The sequence below is a fragment of the Sorex araneus genome, chromosome 2 (genome assembly GCF_027595985.1).
Source record: "Sorex araneus isolate mSorAra2 chromosome 2, mSorAra2.pri, whole genome shotgun sequence".
Taxonomy (NCBI): Eukaryota; Metazoa; Chordata; class Mammalia; order Eulipotyphla; family Soricidae; genus Sorex; species Sorex araneus.
Genome location: NC_073303.1, coordinates 139,007,817 through 139,025,332, shown reverse-complemented (window position 1 = coordinate 139,025,332; position 17,516 = coordinate 139,007,817). Strand labels below are relative to the sequence as shown.

Sequence of the window (17,516 nt, the reverse complement as noted above, 5' to 3'; positions counted from 1 at the left end):
TTTCATCTTCCACTAGCAACTGCATTTCCCCAGAGCATGCGTCAAACAAAACAAATAGGAAAGCCAAGCAGAACAGATAGAATAGATGAAAGGTGAGATGGGAAAAGAGCCTAGAGCTCAGATCAGCCTTCTAGAGAGACTCCACGAAGCTGCCGGAATAAGCTCCCTCGCTCCCTCTTGGCCTGGACTTAAACCCTGCCTAGGTAACTTTCTACCCAAATGGCCTGGAGTTATTTATTCAACCTTTCTGAACCTGTTTTCTCATCTGCAAAAAAGGACAGAGAGTTCTCCTTCCCTTGCATGTTATGAGGCTCAAAGACTGAACTTGTAAAACAGTATCTAATTTCTGACTATCAAAATATGAAGGATTTGGAAAGATTATACTTTAAACCCATGGACTATTATTAAGAAAACTTCTACACTGTGGGTTTCATGCTTTGTAGGCATTTCTTTTGAATAAAAGGAGGCGCTTTTGCCTATTTTTAAGTTTTACCAATATACAGAACACAAGAGAAATTCCTGAGGGTTTTTCTTTCTTCGGCTTTCCTTTTTGGTTTGGTTTTGGGGCCATAACAACTCTGAGGCATTCCTGCATTCCTTGTTCTGTGCTTGGGGTCTCTACAGCACTGCTCCAGGGGTCATGAGGATCAAACTCAGGCTTCTTGCAGACAAAGTCTGAGCTTCTACCCATTGAGCTATCTCTCCAGTCCAGGAGTTTTTTTACTCTTTGTTTTGAAATATTTACTCTGGACTAGTAATGAAAGACAGGAAGAAGAGGGATATGCTTATACTTATGATTATGAGGACTCTAAATAAATAAAATAGCACTGTTACTCTATAAATCGGAACGAAAGCTGTTTCAGAACTTAGGGTTAAATAATTCTTTAAAGTATTATCTTCAGAAAATTAACCATTTTTAAAAAATCACCAAAACTCAGAAACAACTTTGCTCTGATGTGATTTTGATAATTTAGTTTAAAATTACATTTTTTTCTATTGCAATTTCTGGCCCAAAACCGTAAGTATTTGATCAGATAAACGGTACTCAATCCTAACTTCAGAATGAGCAGAGATAAAGGAGGGTTTTGAATTCCTATTCTGCTTCTGGCCTGTTCTGAGCCGCCCCTCCCACCCACTCCCCCGCCCAGCATGCTCCTGGGTTACTCCTGGCAAGGTGCAGGGACCAAAGCCAGGTTCCTTACGTACAGAGTGAGCACCACACCCCTTGGAGCCTCCTAATTAGCTTTCTACTTCACACTGGCGCCAGAAGGGGTTCCATTCTCCATCGTCTGGCCTTCTCCCGGTGGGCTTCGCCACTCCACCCCTCAGGCTGCTCACCTAAGCAGTTTGTTGTTCTCCTGGTCTGCGTACGTGCTGATATTGATGGCGGTTTCATTCTGTTCCACGAACTTCAGGAATTCGCTGGAATCCAGGCGAGAGTCACCATTGTCAAAGTTCTAGAAAAGGGACGAAGACATCTTTCAGGAGTAATCTGTACAATCCCAGGACCTTCACTGCCCCACTGCAGGTTTGACCCATCTCCAGTGGAGCTAGTTCATGGACACATTCCAACCCCACCTGACCTGGCCTCAAAGACCGATGAAGGCTCAAAGCCCTGGAGAGCTAGGGCAGCTGGTACCCTGAGATGAGAGCATGAAAGTACCTGGTGGAGGCCAGGGGCCTTCCAAAGATCTAGAGCATGTGCAGGAGGGCAGCCTGACACAGGCCTGCACTGAACTGCCCCGGAAGTGGAGGTGCCCATTCCTGCCACCAGCATGCCAGCATCCTGGCTTTGACCTTTGATTTCAGAACAGCCACCACCCTGTGGCTGAGAACTCAAGTGAAGCCTCCAAGTTGTGCATCGGTCTCAGATCTGGAGTCGAATTGTTGGGAGCATTAGCATCTCACTCTGAGCTCCGAGCTAGGAATCACAGGACCATTTCTTACTGCTTCATTTCTGCTCCTGGACTGCTCTCACCTCTAGACTGTCACTCCAGTACCCTACGCAACCATCTCCATGAGAAGTCAGAGGCAGGGGATACCTGCAGATGGATGGGGTGCCTGGAACCCCTCCCTGCCTCCTCTGCCGCCACAGAGGGTCTGGGATTATCCAGTGCAGGTTGTCCTGAGACCCAGCTACTGACTCAGGACCTGGAGACAAAGCTGCAGGTAAGAGCAGGGACTCCACATCTTGAGCAAGATGTTAAGCTGAGACCTGAGCCACTTGGGACGGGAGGGTCTGCAGGAGGGCGTCGATTACAAAACTCTGACCAAATTCCAAGATACAGATACTGTCCTGGGGCTGGAGAGATAGTACAGAGTTTAAGGTGCTTGCCTTGCACACAGCTAACCCTGGTTAGATCTCCAGTATCACATACAGTCCCTTGAGCACAGCCAGGAGTAAAACCTGAGTATAGATTCTTTCCTAAAAAAATAGATTGTTTTTACAAAATTCCTGCCCTAAACCTGCCTCCTCCTACTTTCCTGAGAAAGAATCAACACCTCATATTATTTTCAAAGCGGTTCTCTATGATGTGAAGAATTCTTTCTGGAGGGAAAGTCTTCTGTAATTGTAGGGATAAGGGAAGGACACAGCACCTGACTCTCCTTCCATGAACAGTCCATGTGTATGCTCTCTAAGACATGTCAATCTTTCCAACGCATGTATAATGATGGGTGTGTATGCAACAAGTTTAGACCTTTGCTTAGTATCCAATGCACCACCCGGGCTGCTTGCTCAGGTCAGGAGGGCCCAATTAGACCTCTGTAGTCAGATGTGTGTGGGGGATTCATCACAAAATGGGTCTCATAAACAGCCAAGAGGAACTTCTTCGGGGAGTGTCTATATATGTTGATATCTTGAACCACGAAACATGAACCACTGAAAGTCACTGGCTTCTTGTTTGTGGCCAGCTGTACAACTGTGGCCAGTCATAAAGGATTCCATAACGTACTTGTATTTCCCAGACCTGTAGTTCCTAGATCTACATATGCGGTAACAACCATTTTCTTGTAACTACAGGCTGTGAAAAGTCAGAAAAGCATTTTATGATACCCAAAATAGGGTTTAGTGTAGGAATGAATCCTGTCTAGAGAGGTGGCTAGGCGTGTTCCCACGCACAGGTGCCAGGGTAATGGTGCGATACCAGACTCAGGAGATAGGGAGGTTCGTCAGGACTTCTGCCCTGGCTGCCAGGGCCTGCCACCAGGAGGGCAGGGCATGTGCTACACAGCCATGGCTCATTCTAAGACTTCCCCCTCTCTGTGTGACACTTCCATTTAAGAAGTAATTTTGATAAGACTTGCTTTTCAGTGAATTTAGATGTTAGGAAAGCTGGTTGAACAGGCAGGCTAAGTCACTGGTTCACAAACAGTCTCTTGGAGAGGTAAGATTTTCACACAGCTGTTTGAGAGTGCTGGAGTGCCCCCTTTGATGAGTGCACCAAATGTGCATCTGATCATCCCCAAGTTGACAGTGATGTGGAAGATCAAGAACAGAACAAGGGGCCAGAGAGTACAGCGGATAAGATGCTTGCTTTGATTTGATCCTCAGTACCTCCTATGGTCCCCAGAGCTGTCTAGGAGTAATCTCTGAGCACTGAGCCGTTGAGCAAAACCAGGTACCAGGTATGCCAGGTATGCAACCCTCCCTTCCCCCATTTAAAGGAAAAAGAAAAAAGAAACAGAACAAATTAATCAACCAGGACCTGGAGATCTAGCACAGAAATTAAGGCACTTGCCTTGCATGCAGCTGGCCCCAATTCAATCCCCAGCACCACATACGGTCTCTGCCATGTACAAGCCGTAACAGGAGTAATCCTTGAGCACAGAGTCAGGAGTAAGCCTGAATATTCCAGTGTGTGGCCCCAAAACTAAAACCAAACCTAACCAAATCAATACATGAACAAGAGGAAACCCACACCAATTTTAAGACTCCAAGAACAAAAAGTAGGAATGGAGATGGATAAATGTGGTAAAAGGCATCAGTCATATGGTGATGGGTGAAGAGCATATATGTGCAGGCATAATGCCAAAACAAATGCTATTTTATAAATCAAACTTTCCTTAATACAAACCAAAAGCAAACCCTCTCTTTTAGGGGCTGGCTAGACAGTACAACAGGTAGGGCATTTGCCCTGCATGTGGCTGACCTGAGTTGAATTCCTGGCGGTCCCATCCGAAGTGATCTCTGATCACAGATTCCCTGGAATCCCACTTGGAGTGATCTCTCACCACAGAGCTTGGAATAAGCCCTGACTCAAAACCAACCAAGCCTCTCTTTTCTCAAACGCACTGGGAAGAGTATTGAGTGTGGGCCACTACTGTTTTTCTAGTTGGGAATGACAATGAGAAAAACTCCTTGCTATTTTCAGACAGGAGCATACTGGAGAGAGCTACTGCAGAAGAGGTGAGCTCCTGACCCTGCAGCTCAGGGATCACTCCTGGCGATGCTCCGGAAAACATATATGATGTTGGTGTGGGCCACAGACAAGGCAAGCACCTTAAGCCCTATACTGTTGCCGGCTCTCACATCTCTATTCTTATCAACCAACAGGAAGAGCATTCTTAAGTGTGTTTCTAGCAACTGCTTGCAGGTCTCTGAAAGATCTCCATGCCACAAAAGATCTCTATCGCTAACTGTAGTTTCTTCCCTTATTTTTCTTTTTGATGGAAGCATCTCTCCTGTCCCCAACTGGAGCAATCTTTCTCTCTTCCTTTCAACAGGATGGAAGCAGCAGTGTGCTGGTTTGTGAAGAATACCGGACCCCCATGGAACTGCAGCCAATGGCGAAGAACTCTGTAAGCTGTGGTTGCTTAAGGTAACTAAACTACTCAGAAAAGGCAGTGTGGGCAGGCAGGAAGCTGAGCAGCCCGCTTCCGGGTGAGATAAGAAGGTATTATGGACCAGCAGCTAGTCTGACAAGGTACACATGAGGCAGGAGACTAGGGCCTAGCCACACTTCTCCTGGACAGGCTCCTCGAGACCTTTGCAGTGTCAACTGTCCAGAAGAGTCACAAATGTACCTCAGATCTCGAGGTTCAGCGGCTACGCTCCCACAAGCTGGCCCAAAGGCCACCATCCCACTTTATCACCTATGGTGAGGAAACATTTTGGGATTCTATATAGGTTTCTATTTTCCAGTAGTCTGGGATGATGGTCAAGCACCAGGAGAAGAATGTCTTCTGGCTCTGGTGCTGATCTAGCTCTAGAGTACCTTGAAGTACTTGTCAAGGATTTCACTGTAGTTGTTGCCTTTAGAGAACCAGCCATCTGGAATGATCTCTGCTTCTAGCCACTGGATGATGCGACGGCGGAGCTCATCACGGTTGGACTGATAGCACACGACTGCAGGAGAAGAACAGGCAGTTATCCAGCAGTGGGCAAGGGGTCCTGGTCCCGCCCAGCACCCATGTACCCAGGGCTTTTCATGTGTCACTTTCAGGGCAACAAGAAGATCATGTAGTTTTACAAAGGCACACATTGGAAAATGTTTAAGCCTGTTTCTGAAAAATAAAGATTCAAGATTGAGAAACAAGGGGGCTGTGAGACAGTATATCACTAAGGCATTTGCCTTGTACACAGCCCACTTGGATTCAATTCCCAGCACCACATATGGTTTTCTGAGCCCCACCAAGAGTGATCCCTGACTGAAGAGCCAGGGGTTAAGCCCAGAGCAAAGATGGGAGTAGCTCCCCCTAAAAAAACATAAAAATAAAGATGTAGAATAGAAAAATAAAGTATACTTCCATTTCCTGTAGGAAGTTCTACTGATTGAACAGTGAGTCATTAGGACAGCTCTTTTGGCTCAAAGAGGAGCTAAATGAAAGAATCCATGAGAAGATCAAAATTCTTTATGCCACTGGTTTTCTCATTCTCTCTCTTGGCTTTTCCCTCTCCTATCTGCTTGGCTTATCAAAAACTTTCTCCCACTTGAAATTTTACACCATTTGCATTAGTCTTTGTTACAAGGAGCAGACATGTGGCCAAGAAAAGCTGGGTTGGTCGTGCTCTGGACAGCTGTCCTAAGACACATGGAGACAGCAGGTGGGGCCCAGAGCCAGGTGCAAAGGGAGGCAGGATGGGGGAGCCTTGACAAATGGGAATTCCTGGGAGGCAACATGTGCTGGGCTGTGCAAGGGTCAGTGAAGGGGCAACAGGAAAAAAAAGCTTTTCAAAAAAGTTGTGCATCTCAGAGAGCATTAAAGCAGGGATGCAGTAGGTTTCCTGTCTTAGTTCAATCACTTTTCAGTGAAAATGAAAACTAGCCCCGATGTGTTGACCCAATCAGCTGCTTTAGACGTCTGCACAAAAAGTACAGTTTTGCAGCTCTCCTGAACTGTGTTGAGGGAGCAGTTCTGGGTCACAGGTTCTGACACAAGATCTTGTGAGCTTGGGTAGCTACTGTGGAACAAAAAATTTCCCCTATGAAAGAAATTTCATCCCTAAGATGAACACTGTGAAAAACAAAAACAGGAACTTACCTGGGCTGGCAGATGGACTTACAGATTTCTTTTCTGCAAAACAAAAGGAGAGAATGCATCATGCAAAGTGAAAAATAAGAAAACTGTATAAGGAAGGGGAGCACCTGCAAATTTTTCATCTGTTTGTCTCTTTCCCTCATCCAGAGTCCAATTACTGTGATCTTATCTTTTGTTTCCTTTGATATTTTTCGGGTCAAAGAGATGCCTTGTCTCATGCTTTTTTCCCTCAGGTTAAAGGAAATGTTGGGTGCCTGGACTTTGAGCATTCATAAGGAGTTTTTGTAGAAAGGGAGATGGAGTGGAACCCAACAGGTAGCAAAGTTTCTTGTTTTATCAGGGAAGCTCGAGGCCACGCAAAGCTTGGCAGGGAGCTGGTGTCTAATTAGCCACAAGCTTGGTAAGCGCTCCCTCTTCTTCTAATGATAATAGTTGGATGCTAGTTAGAGAAAGAGAATACTGCCCGGGTTGAGAGGTGTCCATCCAAATTCAGATAGTTTGGAAAATGTGAAACTTACCTGTTTTCTAGAGAGGGAAAACAGAATCTTTTCAGTCTGTTTTTGGGCCACACCTGGTGGTGTGAGGAGCTAGTCCTGCCTCTGTGCTCAGGCGCAATCCCTGAGGGTGCTTGGGGGTGCAAATGTGGTGCAGGATATTTCAACCAGGGTTGCAGTCACCACAGCTGCATGTGAGGCAAGTGTCGTTCCTTCCGTACTAACTCTCTGACCTACAGAATGCGTCTAAACTCTTCCTTACTATTATTGACATGCTTTCCTTATCCCCTACAGATGAAGACAATGCTAGAAGCTCGCCTGGGATTCTCAGGTAGGAAACCCTGGGCAGAGGCCTTGTCCATCCAAGGCATTCTTAGTCCAGGAACACTAAGATGAAGCATCTCCAAACAACTGGGTAGCCTCTACAGATGTGGGGCTGAGGTCCAAGAAAAAAGGATTGCTGGAAGCGAGGCCACACTGCTGTTACCTGGCTCCCAGTGGTGGAGTTACTAGGGGGATTACACACTTACCTTTGCAGTGCCCATCATAATCGACTTGGATTTTGGATCCAGTGAGGCAGGCGTCACGATGCAGCTCACAGTGGTTGAGGTAGGTCTTGCCATTGCTGCCACACACAGGCCTCTTGTGAGGTTTGCATTGCTGCAAAGAGAGCCACAAAGGATGCTGGTATAGGCAAGGACTCTTTTCTTTTTTCTTTTTTAACTTAATTTTCATTAGGTTGTTCACAATAACTGATTACATTCAGTATTTCAACATCAATCCCACCACCATTACACCTTCCCACCACTACTCAAGCCTGCCCCACAGGCAGATGCTAGATAATTTATTCTGTATTGCTTGTTATGAATAATATAGATTATCTGTAAGGGTCTACCTCACAGTGATTCAACAAAAAAGGACAAAAAAAAAAAAGGATGAGATACAGCATGGCCATAAAAGCTCTTGGTATCGTAAAAATTTAAATAATTGAGGTCCGGAGCCCAATTTTCAGCAGATTTAGTCTCTTGTGTGGGAGTTCCAGGACAAGTCTGTGAAGATCGACTGTGAGGGTGGTAGCGATTGGTTTCTGGAAGTTTGGGGCTGCCGGGGTTCATCTGGTACAGGCAGAGAGAGAGAGAGAACGCCTGCTCCCATTTGAGGTGCTCTCGTGAAATCAGCCTGGAGCAGGGTCTGGAGCCATCCCTGAAGTGAACTACTCGGTTCCAAGATTTACTTGTCTCAACAAGTCACTCTTAAGAAGTAGCTCTTAGGGCCAGAGACATACTACAAAGGTTAAGGCACTTAGGCAAGCACTTTTTTTTTTTTTTTTTTTTTTTGCTTTTGGGTCACACCCGGCGATGCACAGGGGTCACTCCTGGCTCTGCACTCAGGAATTACCCCTGGCTGAGCTCAGGAGACCATATAGGATGCTGAGAATCGAACCCAGATCGGCCACGTGCAAGGCAAACGCCCTACCCGCTGAACTATCACTCCAGCCCCTAGGCAAGCACTCTTAACACCATCACCAACCTCCATGGACAAGGCCATGGAGGTTGAAGAGACTCCCCCATGCAGGGACAATCTCAATCTCATCAGGATATAGGGATCCTTAGTTCTGTCATCAATGACCCACTTCAGTGCTGGAAGGACTTGACTGCCTCTCAGCCCACATGGTCTGCTGGGCAATCTGAACACAGGGTCATTTCTTCCATTCATTATGGAGGAGGTGCATAAGATTAGCCAGAAGGGCATTTAATTAGTGAGGACTATAGATTGTCTGTTACTTTGTCACTTTGTAGGAAGTCACTGTCTTTAGATGACCTAAGAGTCCTTAAAATTCCAACACAAACGTCCAGAACTGAGAGTGGAGTTGGAAATGTGGCCACTGGGAGGCACACAAGCACTTACATGGACACATGTGCATACACAACACCACACACACACACACACACACACACACTCACATATACTCCACCACCACTACCATCACCAATTCTTCTGGAGTCCTATGAAGATCTTTGCTCTTCCACTGTTTCGTATTTCTGGACCATTTCCTTTCCCTCCTCACCTCCTAGTGCCCGCTAGAAGGCTGGGGCATGAGTACCTGGTCTTTGTGAAGTATAACGGAGAATCACTTTAGACAGGGAAATGGACCAAAGTCCACTTGGCAGCTCAGTTCTACTTTGGATTTTAAAGTGCCATCGTAGCAGACAAGCTTTGTTTCTCTAGATTGCCATGGTGTTTTCAAAGGGAAAAACACATTCAGCTCAAACTTTATAAAGGCACCAATGCAAGAAAGAGCAGATGCGGTGAAAAGAAACACAGAACACTGGAGCTGAAAGGTAGCCTGACTTCTATTCGAAGATGAGAACACCATGCCCAGAGAGCTGAACTCAATCAGTACTGAATTTTTACTACGTGCTGCACAAGGGGAAAAGCCCACAATGGCTCCTGTCTTCAAGTACCCAGTGGGAACAAATCTCCTTAAGACTCTATGCACTTGTTTAAAAATGAAGTAGAATTAATACATATTGGCTTAGAAGCCTATGATATACTAATAATACAAAAGGCAATTTGCCTCTATCTGTATATATTATCATTCCATTTTGGGTGAATTATGGGAAAATCTTAATTAAAATTATAGTAGCATAGAAAGAAATGAGGTATAATTAATATACTCTGAACCATTAGCAAAAGTTATTTTGGACTAATAAGAATTTTTTGAGGATTATGGAAAATATGGCTAATATTTCATTTGCATAAATGTCTGCTTTACTGACTTGCATAAAGTTAATTGTTCCTTGTCAGTTCCTGTTTTGTTGTGTCTTTGGACTATGCCCGGTTTATTGCTTAGGGCTTGCTCCTGGCAGTGTTGTGGGGATCACATGGTGCAGGGATCGAACCCACCTCCTGCATGCAAAGCATGAGAACAGCCCTTTGGGGTTGGACCAATTGTTTATTTTTAATTTTGAAATCATTGCACTGAAGAGATAAGGGGCAGTCAGCTGACTCTGATTTGATCCCTGAAGCCACATATGGTCGCTTGAGTGCTGCCAGGAGTGATGCCTGAGTACAGAGCCAGGAGTAAGCCCTGAGTGCTGCTGGGTGTGGACCAAAAGCAAACAATCAAATCAAATCATTCAAAGCTAAAATATGTTCTGAAAAAAAATAAAACATCCTGTACTCATGCCTGAGTCTTTACTCTAGGGTTGAAATTTTTATATCTTTCAGAGAGACATGGTGTGTCTTTACAAAGATGATGAAATCACTGACCCTGCTCTGCCACTTGGCAGCTCCTTAAGGTGGCCATGCCAGCCCTGGCAGCACCCGCTGCCCCCTGATGTCAGGACTTACCTCGATGCACAGGCAGGTGGGCTCGCCCTTCTCGGTGACCGCACACTCCCGGCCAGCTCCACAAAACACATTGGCACAGACCTTGGATTTGCTCCTTAGTTCCTCCTGAAACACAAAATCATCAAGGAAACCGTGTCACTAGGCTGAGCTAGCCAGGGAAGAGTGGTGACATTTTCAAGTTCAGGACTTGGTTTGGAATCAAGGTCCCAAGGTCCAAGTGATTCCAAGGATGGACACAGCGCTGCAGCCCAGGCTCTGCTAGCCCTGAGAAGAAATTCCTCTTTCACATGCATGATTTCCTCTACAAATATTTATTGAGTACCATCATATATGGTATCCATGATACCAACGTTACATTAACAACTGGAGAGAGGACCAGAGAGGTTGTTTGGGTACTTTCAATCCCAGCACTGCAATCTGAGCCTCTGAGCACTGCTAGGAGAGATCCCTAAGCACAGAACCAGAAACAAGCCCTGAGCAGTGCCGGGTGTGGTCAAAAAATCAAAAGCAAATAAAGAAACAAAGACACAAAGACATAGTCCCTTCGAAAGCTCCATGATTCTCTAAGGAAACTCACCCAAAATGCAACAGGGCTGAGCAAATGGCTCATGGGCACATGCCTTTCATGTCCCAAACCCCAAGTTTGATTCCAGGCACCACAAGGCTTCCCAAACACCATGTAGGGGGCCTGATGCTCTAGCACCACTGCAAGGCCAGACCTGAGAACTGCTGGGAGTGGTCCCTGAGGTTTCCTGAGCACTGCTTGGGAAAACCCCGCTGCCCTCACCCCATATAAAAAAGGCTAATGTGTGCAACGGCAAGAGCAGCGGGGAGCTGGAGGGTTAAGGAAGGCGAGCCTCCAATAAGAACTGCTTGCAGCTAGATGCCCCAACTGATTTCTACAGGATGTGAAGGATAAAGCAGAATAAAAATGTCTCAGAGAAACATGGATATGCAGAACCAGACCCTCACTGAGCAGTGGGGCTACGAATTCAAAAGGCAAATGTAGACTACTTAGCACTTGCCTAACCCTAGTTTGATCCATGGCACCTCATACGGTCCCCAAGGGCCTCCAGGACTGATCCCTGGGCCAGGGCCAGGATAAGGTCCTGAGCACCAATGAATGTGGCCCCACTATTCCACCCACAAGAAAGGATGGTCAAACCTTGGGAAATATGGATCTGCTATTATTAACTAGATCCCATTCTGTCCCTCTTCACGAAATCTACCTCAGGCTTCAAGCTCAAATGCCCAAACCATCTGACACACCGAACTAGCCCTAAACGAGGCCAGACATTTCTGCTCAGACATAATGCTGCAAAAATGACAAGACAAATACTAGTCCCCACCAATATCACTGAAAATATGGGTGCACAATGGTGCTAATTTGTGATGACACACTTCTTTCCTCACAGTTAATTAACTGTGGCAGTAAGTCAGCCCCATGCCACTGGGTTATTTTTAGTCCAGCAGTAGTGGGGACTGAACAAAGGAGAATGTGATTCCTTGCTTCAGTCTCTCCCAGCTAGGCAAGTGATCACCCCAGATCTCCAGTCATAACCCACTGGGTTTTGTGATAAAACTGAAAAGGATGGCAGGACATGCCAAAGAGTCAGAGGAGGATGCGCTCAAAGTGGAAACAGAATCCAAGAGTCTACTGTATCCTGTGGAGAAAGAACTCCCTCCCATAAAGCTTTTAACACTGCAAATCTTGCGATCAGTTTCCTTAGGGCAAAGAAAGCAAAATACAAAAGGACACGGGCTGTGCGCAATCGAGCAGGTCTGCTGCCCTCTGCAGGCTGCTCCGCAAACTCCAGCCTATCCTTTTCTCTCCCAAGTCATCTTTAACGCGCGGCTCCCATTGGTGGAGAAAGCCTCCCCGTGCTCACATTTCATTGGTTCCCAAGCTGCTGCTAAACCCATTACTGCTAGATGTTGCTAAGGCGAATTGAAATAACACTGGCAGGCAGGGAAGAAAAGAGAAAGTTATTCCCAGAAGGCAGGGAGAATGGGAAGGCTGTTTCCTGAACCAAGACTAGATCAAATCAAGTCCCTTTATCCAACGGAAAGCAAGTCAGGAAGAGAAAAAGGCACTCGCTGACCAGTATTTAAAACATTCTAGACAAGACAACTTTCTCCTCTCCCTTCATCTAAATGGTATGTAGAGGGACATTGACAAAAAATAAAGGACACTCAAAAAGCATAAGCCTCCACTCAAGGACAGCACACAGCTCCTCAGACACCCACAGTCTCTCATCACTTAGAGCAATGTGTTTGTAGCGAGTCTGTAACACTTGGAGTCTCAGTTTCCACATCTGTAAATTAGGGTAACTATTTGCTCCGCCCTGTAAAGATGGAAAATATATTCTGAAGTAAATAATTAGGAATTATGTAAGCAGTCTGTGCAAAGTATTATCAATGTAATGCACATAGGTCTTCTTGCAACATAGCCTGTGGCAGGTATAGAACAAAACTGAAGATCACAAAGGTCAAGTAACTTGCCTGAGACCCCAAAGCTAAGAGATGATGCTTTTAGGGATATTTATTATACATATAAATATGTCAATTTATATTTATTTATTGTAGTTATTAAGCTCTAAACAACAACCTTAAATTAGACATTATAATCACACCCATTTTACAGATGAGGGAACTGAGTCTCTGGTTAAATAAGTAGAAAGAGGAAGAGCTAGGAGATTACTTAACCAAAAGAAGAGAACATTCTCTTTTGATATATTTCCATCTCAAGATTTAAAATGAAGGAAATTATGAGGGGGCTGTAAGGTAATGTGCATAATTAGCAAGCTAGCAAATATGAGGGGAAGGGCATCTGAAATTCCACACTCATGGGCAGGCAGATACTCTTATTTTTTTTTTCTTTTTGGGTCACACCTGGCGATGCACAGGGGTCACTCCTGGCTCTACACTCAGGAATTACCCCTGGCGGTGCTCAGGGTACCATATGGGATGCTGGGAATCGAACCTTGGTCGGCCGCGTGCAAGGCAAACGCCCTACCCGCTGTGCTATCGCTTCAGCCCCCAGGCAGGTACTCTTTATTTTATTTATTTTTTTAATTTATTTATTTTTAATTAGAGAATCACCGTGAGGGTACAGTTACAGATTTACACACTTTTGTGCTTATACTTCCCTCATACAAAGTTTGGAACCCATCCCTTCACCAGTGCCCATTCTCCACCACCCGTAAACCCAGTGTCCCTCCCACCCTCCCCAATCCCATCTCCCCCCCACCCCACCCTGCCACTGTGGCAAGGCATTCCCTTCTGTTTTCTCTCTCTAATTAGCTGTTGTGGTTTGCAATAAAGGTGTTGAGTGGCCGCTGTGCTCAGTCTCTAGCCCTCATTCAGCCCGCAACTCCCTTCCCCCACATGGCCTTCGACTACAATGTAGTTGGTGATCGCTTCTCTGAGTTGACCTTTCCCCGGAACGTGAGGCCAGCCTCGAAGCCATGGAGTCAACCTCCTGGTACTTATTTCTACAGTTCTTGGGTGTTAGTCTCCCACTCTGTTATTCTATATACCATAGATGAGTGCAATCTTTCTATGTCTGTCTCTCTCTTTCTGACTCATTTCACTCAGCATGAAACTTTTCATGCCCATCCACTTGACTACAAAATTCTTGACCTCCTTTTTTCTAACAGCTGCATAGTATTCCATTGTATAGATGTACCAAAGTTTCCTCAACCAGTCATCCGTTCTGGGGCATTCGGGTTTTTTCCAGATTCTGGCTATTGTAAACAGTGCTGCGATGAACATACATGTGCAGATGTTGTTTCGATTGTACTTTTTTCAGGCAGGTACTCTTTAAACCTCAGTTTACTCCTGTGTAAAATGGGAACCTTAATCACACTGAGAGTTGTGTAGGGGTTAAATGTTGCTCTGCAAAGCGGACTGCTTGCAAAGGGCTGAAAGCAGCCACAGTACAGCAGACAACTGATTTGCAGATCACTTCCCTCTGGATGCTGCTCTCACTTGGGCAGCCAACTGCCCATCCGTTCTCCCCTCCTTAGGAATGAATGCCCATGCTGAGAGCAAGAGGACTGAGCTAAATGGCTGGGAAACCGCATCAACAACCCTCTCCTTTCTAAGATCACAGAGAAGTGGGGAGCTGCGAGTTCTCCAGGATCCCTCTCTGCAGGCAGCACATCAGTCAATAGGTGGCAATCTCCCTCTTTGTCTCCAAGAGCTCAGCGCCGCAATGCAGAAGTGTAGTCTTTGCTCTGGCGGCTCTGCCAGCCGGTTTTCCTGGAAAAAGGGGCCATGGGCGGTGGGAAAATGAGGTAGGTGATCCTTAGATGAGGCAGGTGGTAGCAAGTACTGGGATTTGGCCACTTGAGAAAGAACACCTCACCTGAAGCCTCCACTGCACTCTCCGACTCTTCCTATGCCAACATCTGCCTTAAAGTCTAAACCAACAAAGACAATTTTCTCCTTGAGAGCAGCGACAGTTGGTGTGCAGGAGCATCTCCTGAGGTGTGAGAGCACCATGCTCGTAGAGCGGGGCACTGAGACTTTTTCCTCTTGCCACACCTTTCCACTGAGAAATTTTTATGCCACCCTGGGCATACAGGTGTACAAAAATGGGTATCACTGTATCACTGTCACCCCGTTGCTCATTGATTTGCTAGAGCGGGCACCAGTAATGTCTCCATTGTGAGACTTGTTGTTACTGTTTTTGGCATATCAAATACGCCACGGGTAGCTTGCCAGGCTCTGCCGTGCGGGTGGGGTATTCTCGGTAGCTTGCCGGGCCTCTGAGAGGGACAGAGGAACCTGCATCAGCCGTGTGCAAGGCCCTACCTGCTGTGCTATCGCTCCAGCCCACAAAGATGGGTAAACAAATTAAAAAGTTACTCATAATACATCAAGGAATTTTATTTTTAAATAACATTTAAAAAAGTTACTAGATCCCACAGTGGGGCAGGACCCACAATTTAAGAAGGGAGCCCATAAGAGTATGAGGTCATTTTGCTTGTGAGCAGAGAACATCTTCAGTGTTACATGCACAGGGTAAGGGCTTCCAGGTGCAGGGCGTAGTGCCTAGGCAGAAAGAGATGTGAGAAGGACTCGTTAGCTGATCCAAGGGGATTCTCCATGGGTCTGTGAGGGCCTGTGAGGTCTGGGGATAGGGTGATGGGCAGATAAGGTGATGAACATAGTGCTGGCAGTATCCACTCATGACTAGTCTCTTCCAACTCATATATTCCAACCTGGAGATTATGTATTTGGGGAGGGGCCGGTGGTTGGGGGCCACAACCAGCATTGCAAAGAAGCTATTCCTGACTGTGCTCTGGAACAACCCTTGGTAGTACTCGAAGAACCATGTGTGGTGCTAGGAGGGAACCAGGGGTGGCTGTATGGCAAGGCCAGGCCCTGACACCTGCACTGCCTCTACAGCTCACCTCCAAACTTGGGGATTCTGACTCAAGTGCAAGCAGCCTGGATCTCCACCTCTCCAGATGGAGGCAAGGATGCCGGCAGGTGTACAAAGCCATCCAGTCAAGGGGGGTAAGGGTCAAGCATCAAGGCAAACAGCAACTGGCAGATCTGCAAGTGTGCAGGGCTCTTTCGATCTGTCCTGAGGTCTATGCAGGTTTCTACTATTTCAGTTCCATGAATCAGATGGAGAAGAATTTAAGAAACATACTTTGGGATGCACACAGGCCTCCAAACTAGTGAGGGCTGAGTCAGGATTGGAACACAGTTCTGCCCCACCCCAATATTTCTTTCTGGGGGAACACTCAGGGGAATGAGCTGCCAGCAAAGACTACAGTGAAAAGGACTGCCACGGGGAACGATGCAGTTCCTGACTATGAAGTAAGAGTTGCTTGTCTTACCTCCCTGACACTTTGAGGAATTGAGGTTCCAAGGCCAGGTGACAATTTCCTGGATGCAAACGAGCACAATGGCTGTGACTGTTCTCCAGGAGTATGAGGTCACAGGCACACAATCTGGATGCTGGGGCGTAGCTGTGAGACTGTGACTGAGTGGCAAGAAGCCAAGCAGACCCCCTGACACATGAATAAAAACCAACAGGTCTTTGCTTGCGCTGGAGAAACTCCAGCTTTTCCAAGTTCTCCTTCTGGGGTCACCTCCCTGCCTTTCTTCTGTGTGGTTTGGCATCATGGTAAATGACACAAGTCTTCTATCCCCAGTGAAAGACTTGAGAGGGTTGCTGCTAACTCTCTCAGTAGTGAAATCTCCCCCTGAAAGCGTCTCAACATGAGGTGCTAACAATACTCTATATTCATACAGAAATCTGCGTAAATCAGAAAATTTAACTATCATTTTATATTCACAAAAGTGTTTAGGAGAGACACAGAGGGATGTTACCTGGCCTCTAAGACTCTTCTAGAACCTAAAGTGAAGGAGAAACTGAAGCTCAAAGTTACAAGTGAATGATTACAGGGGCAAGACCTGGCTGAGTGATCCAGTCACTTAATTCTTGCCCTCTCCCCACCAAACCATTTTATTCCTTTACAGATCAAAATGGGGGTGGGGAGAAGGGAGGCTGAGACAGTGCAAAGGTTAAAGCATTTGATAAACATATTGCTGCTGATGTGACACTGATTTGAATCCCTCTACCACATATGGGCCCCCTCCAAGCACTGCCAAGAGTGGACCCTGGGCACTGCCAGAAGCAAAACAAACAAAAACCCATGCAAGGAAAACCCAACCAAAATAAGATCAGAAAAGATATCTTAGATCTAAGGTTTAACAAAATAGAAATTGTCTCTAATTGGAAAAGACCCTCTCAAAGGGAAAACATGCAAAACCACTAGTAGAAGTGATAGTGTGTCTGAGTTTGTGGCTGACCGGCATTAAATCTGAACAGAAAACTCGCCTGGAATCTTTAAAACTGTCAGCTTAATCCACTATCATTTCACTGAAATGAACTAGGGAGGCACTGTCCCTCCATCCATTTCCTCCTTCCCAACTTCCTTTTTTTTGAAGAAACAGCTCTGTGTCTGCCAAGGTGGAATTTTGGCTCTGCTCCCCACTTCTATGACAGAGCAGCTTTGTTGATGTGAGAAAGATTCTCCTGGCTTTGCCAGAATTAGTCATGGAAACTTCACAGGAACACCAGGGCCCCTCAGCTATGCAGAGCACCATGGAGCTGGGGACAAAGAAAAACAGAACTGGGGAGAGTGAGTGAAAGCGGGGGAGGAG

General features: G+C 46.1%; 1 protein-coding gene across 1 annotated transcript in view; it reads right to left on the bottom strand.

Moving 5' to 3' along the window:
* The window catches only part of FSTL1 (follistatin like 1), a 60,813-nt gene that overhangs the window by 9,606 nt on the left and 33,691 nt on the right, over positions 1-17,516 (bottom strand). The window contains exons 3-7 of the mRNA XM_055127258.1: positions 10,329-10,433; positions 7,505-7,634; positions 6,484-6,516; positions 5,217-5,347; positions 1,339-1,457 (exon numbers count right to left, since the gene is read on the bottom strand). Coding sequence (XP_054983233.1) covers positions 1,339-1,457; positions 5,217-5,347; positions 6,484-6,516; positions 7,505-7,634; positions 10,329-10,433 — 518 coding nt within the window. The remainder of the gene's footprint in view (positions 1-1,338; positions 1,458-5,216; positions 5,348-6,483; positions 6,517-7,504; positions 7,635-10,328; positions 10,434-17,516) is intronic.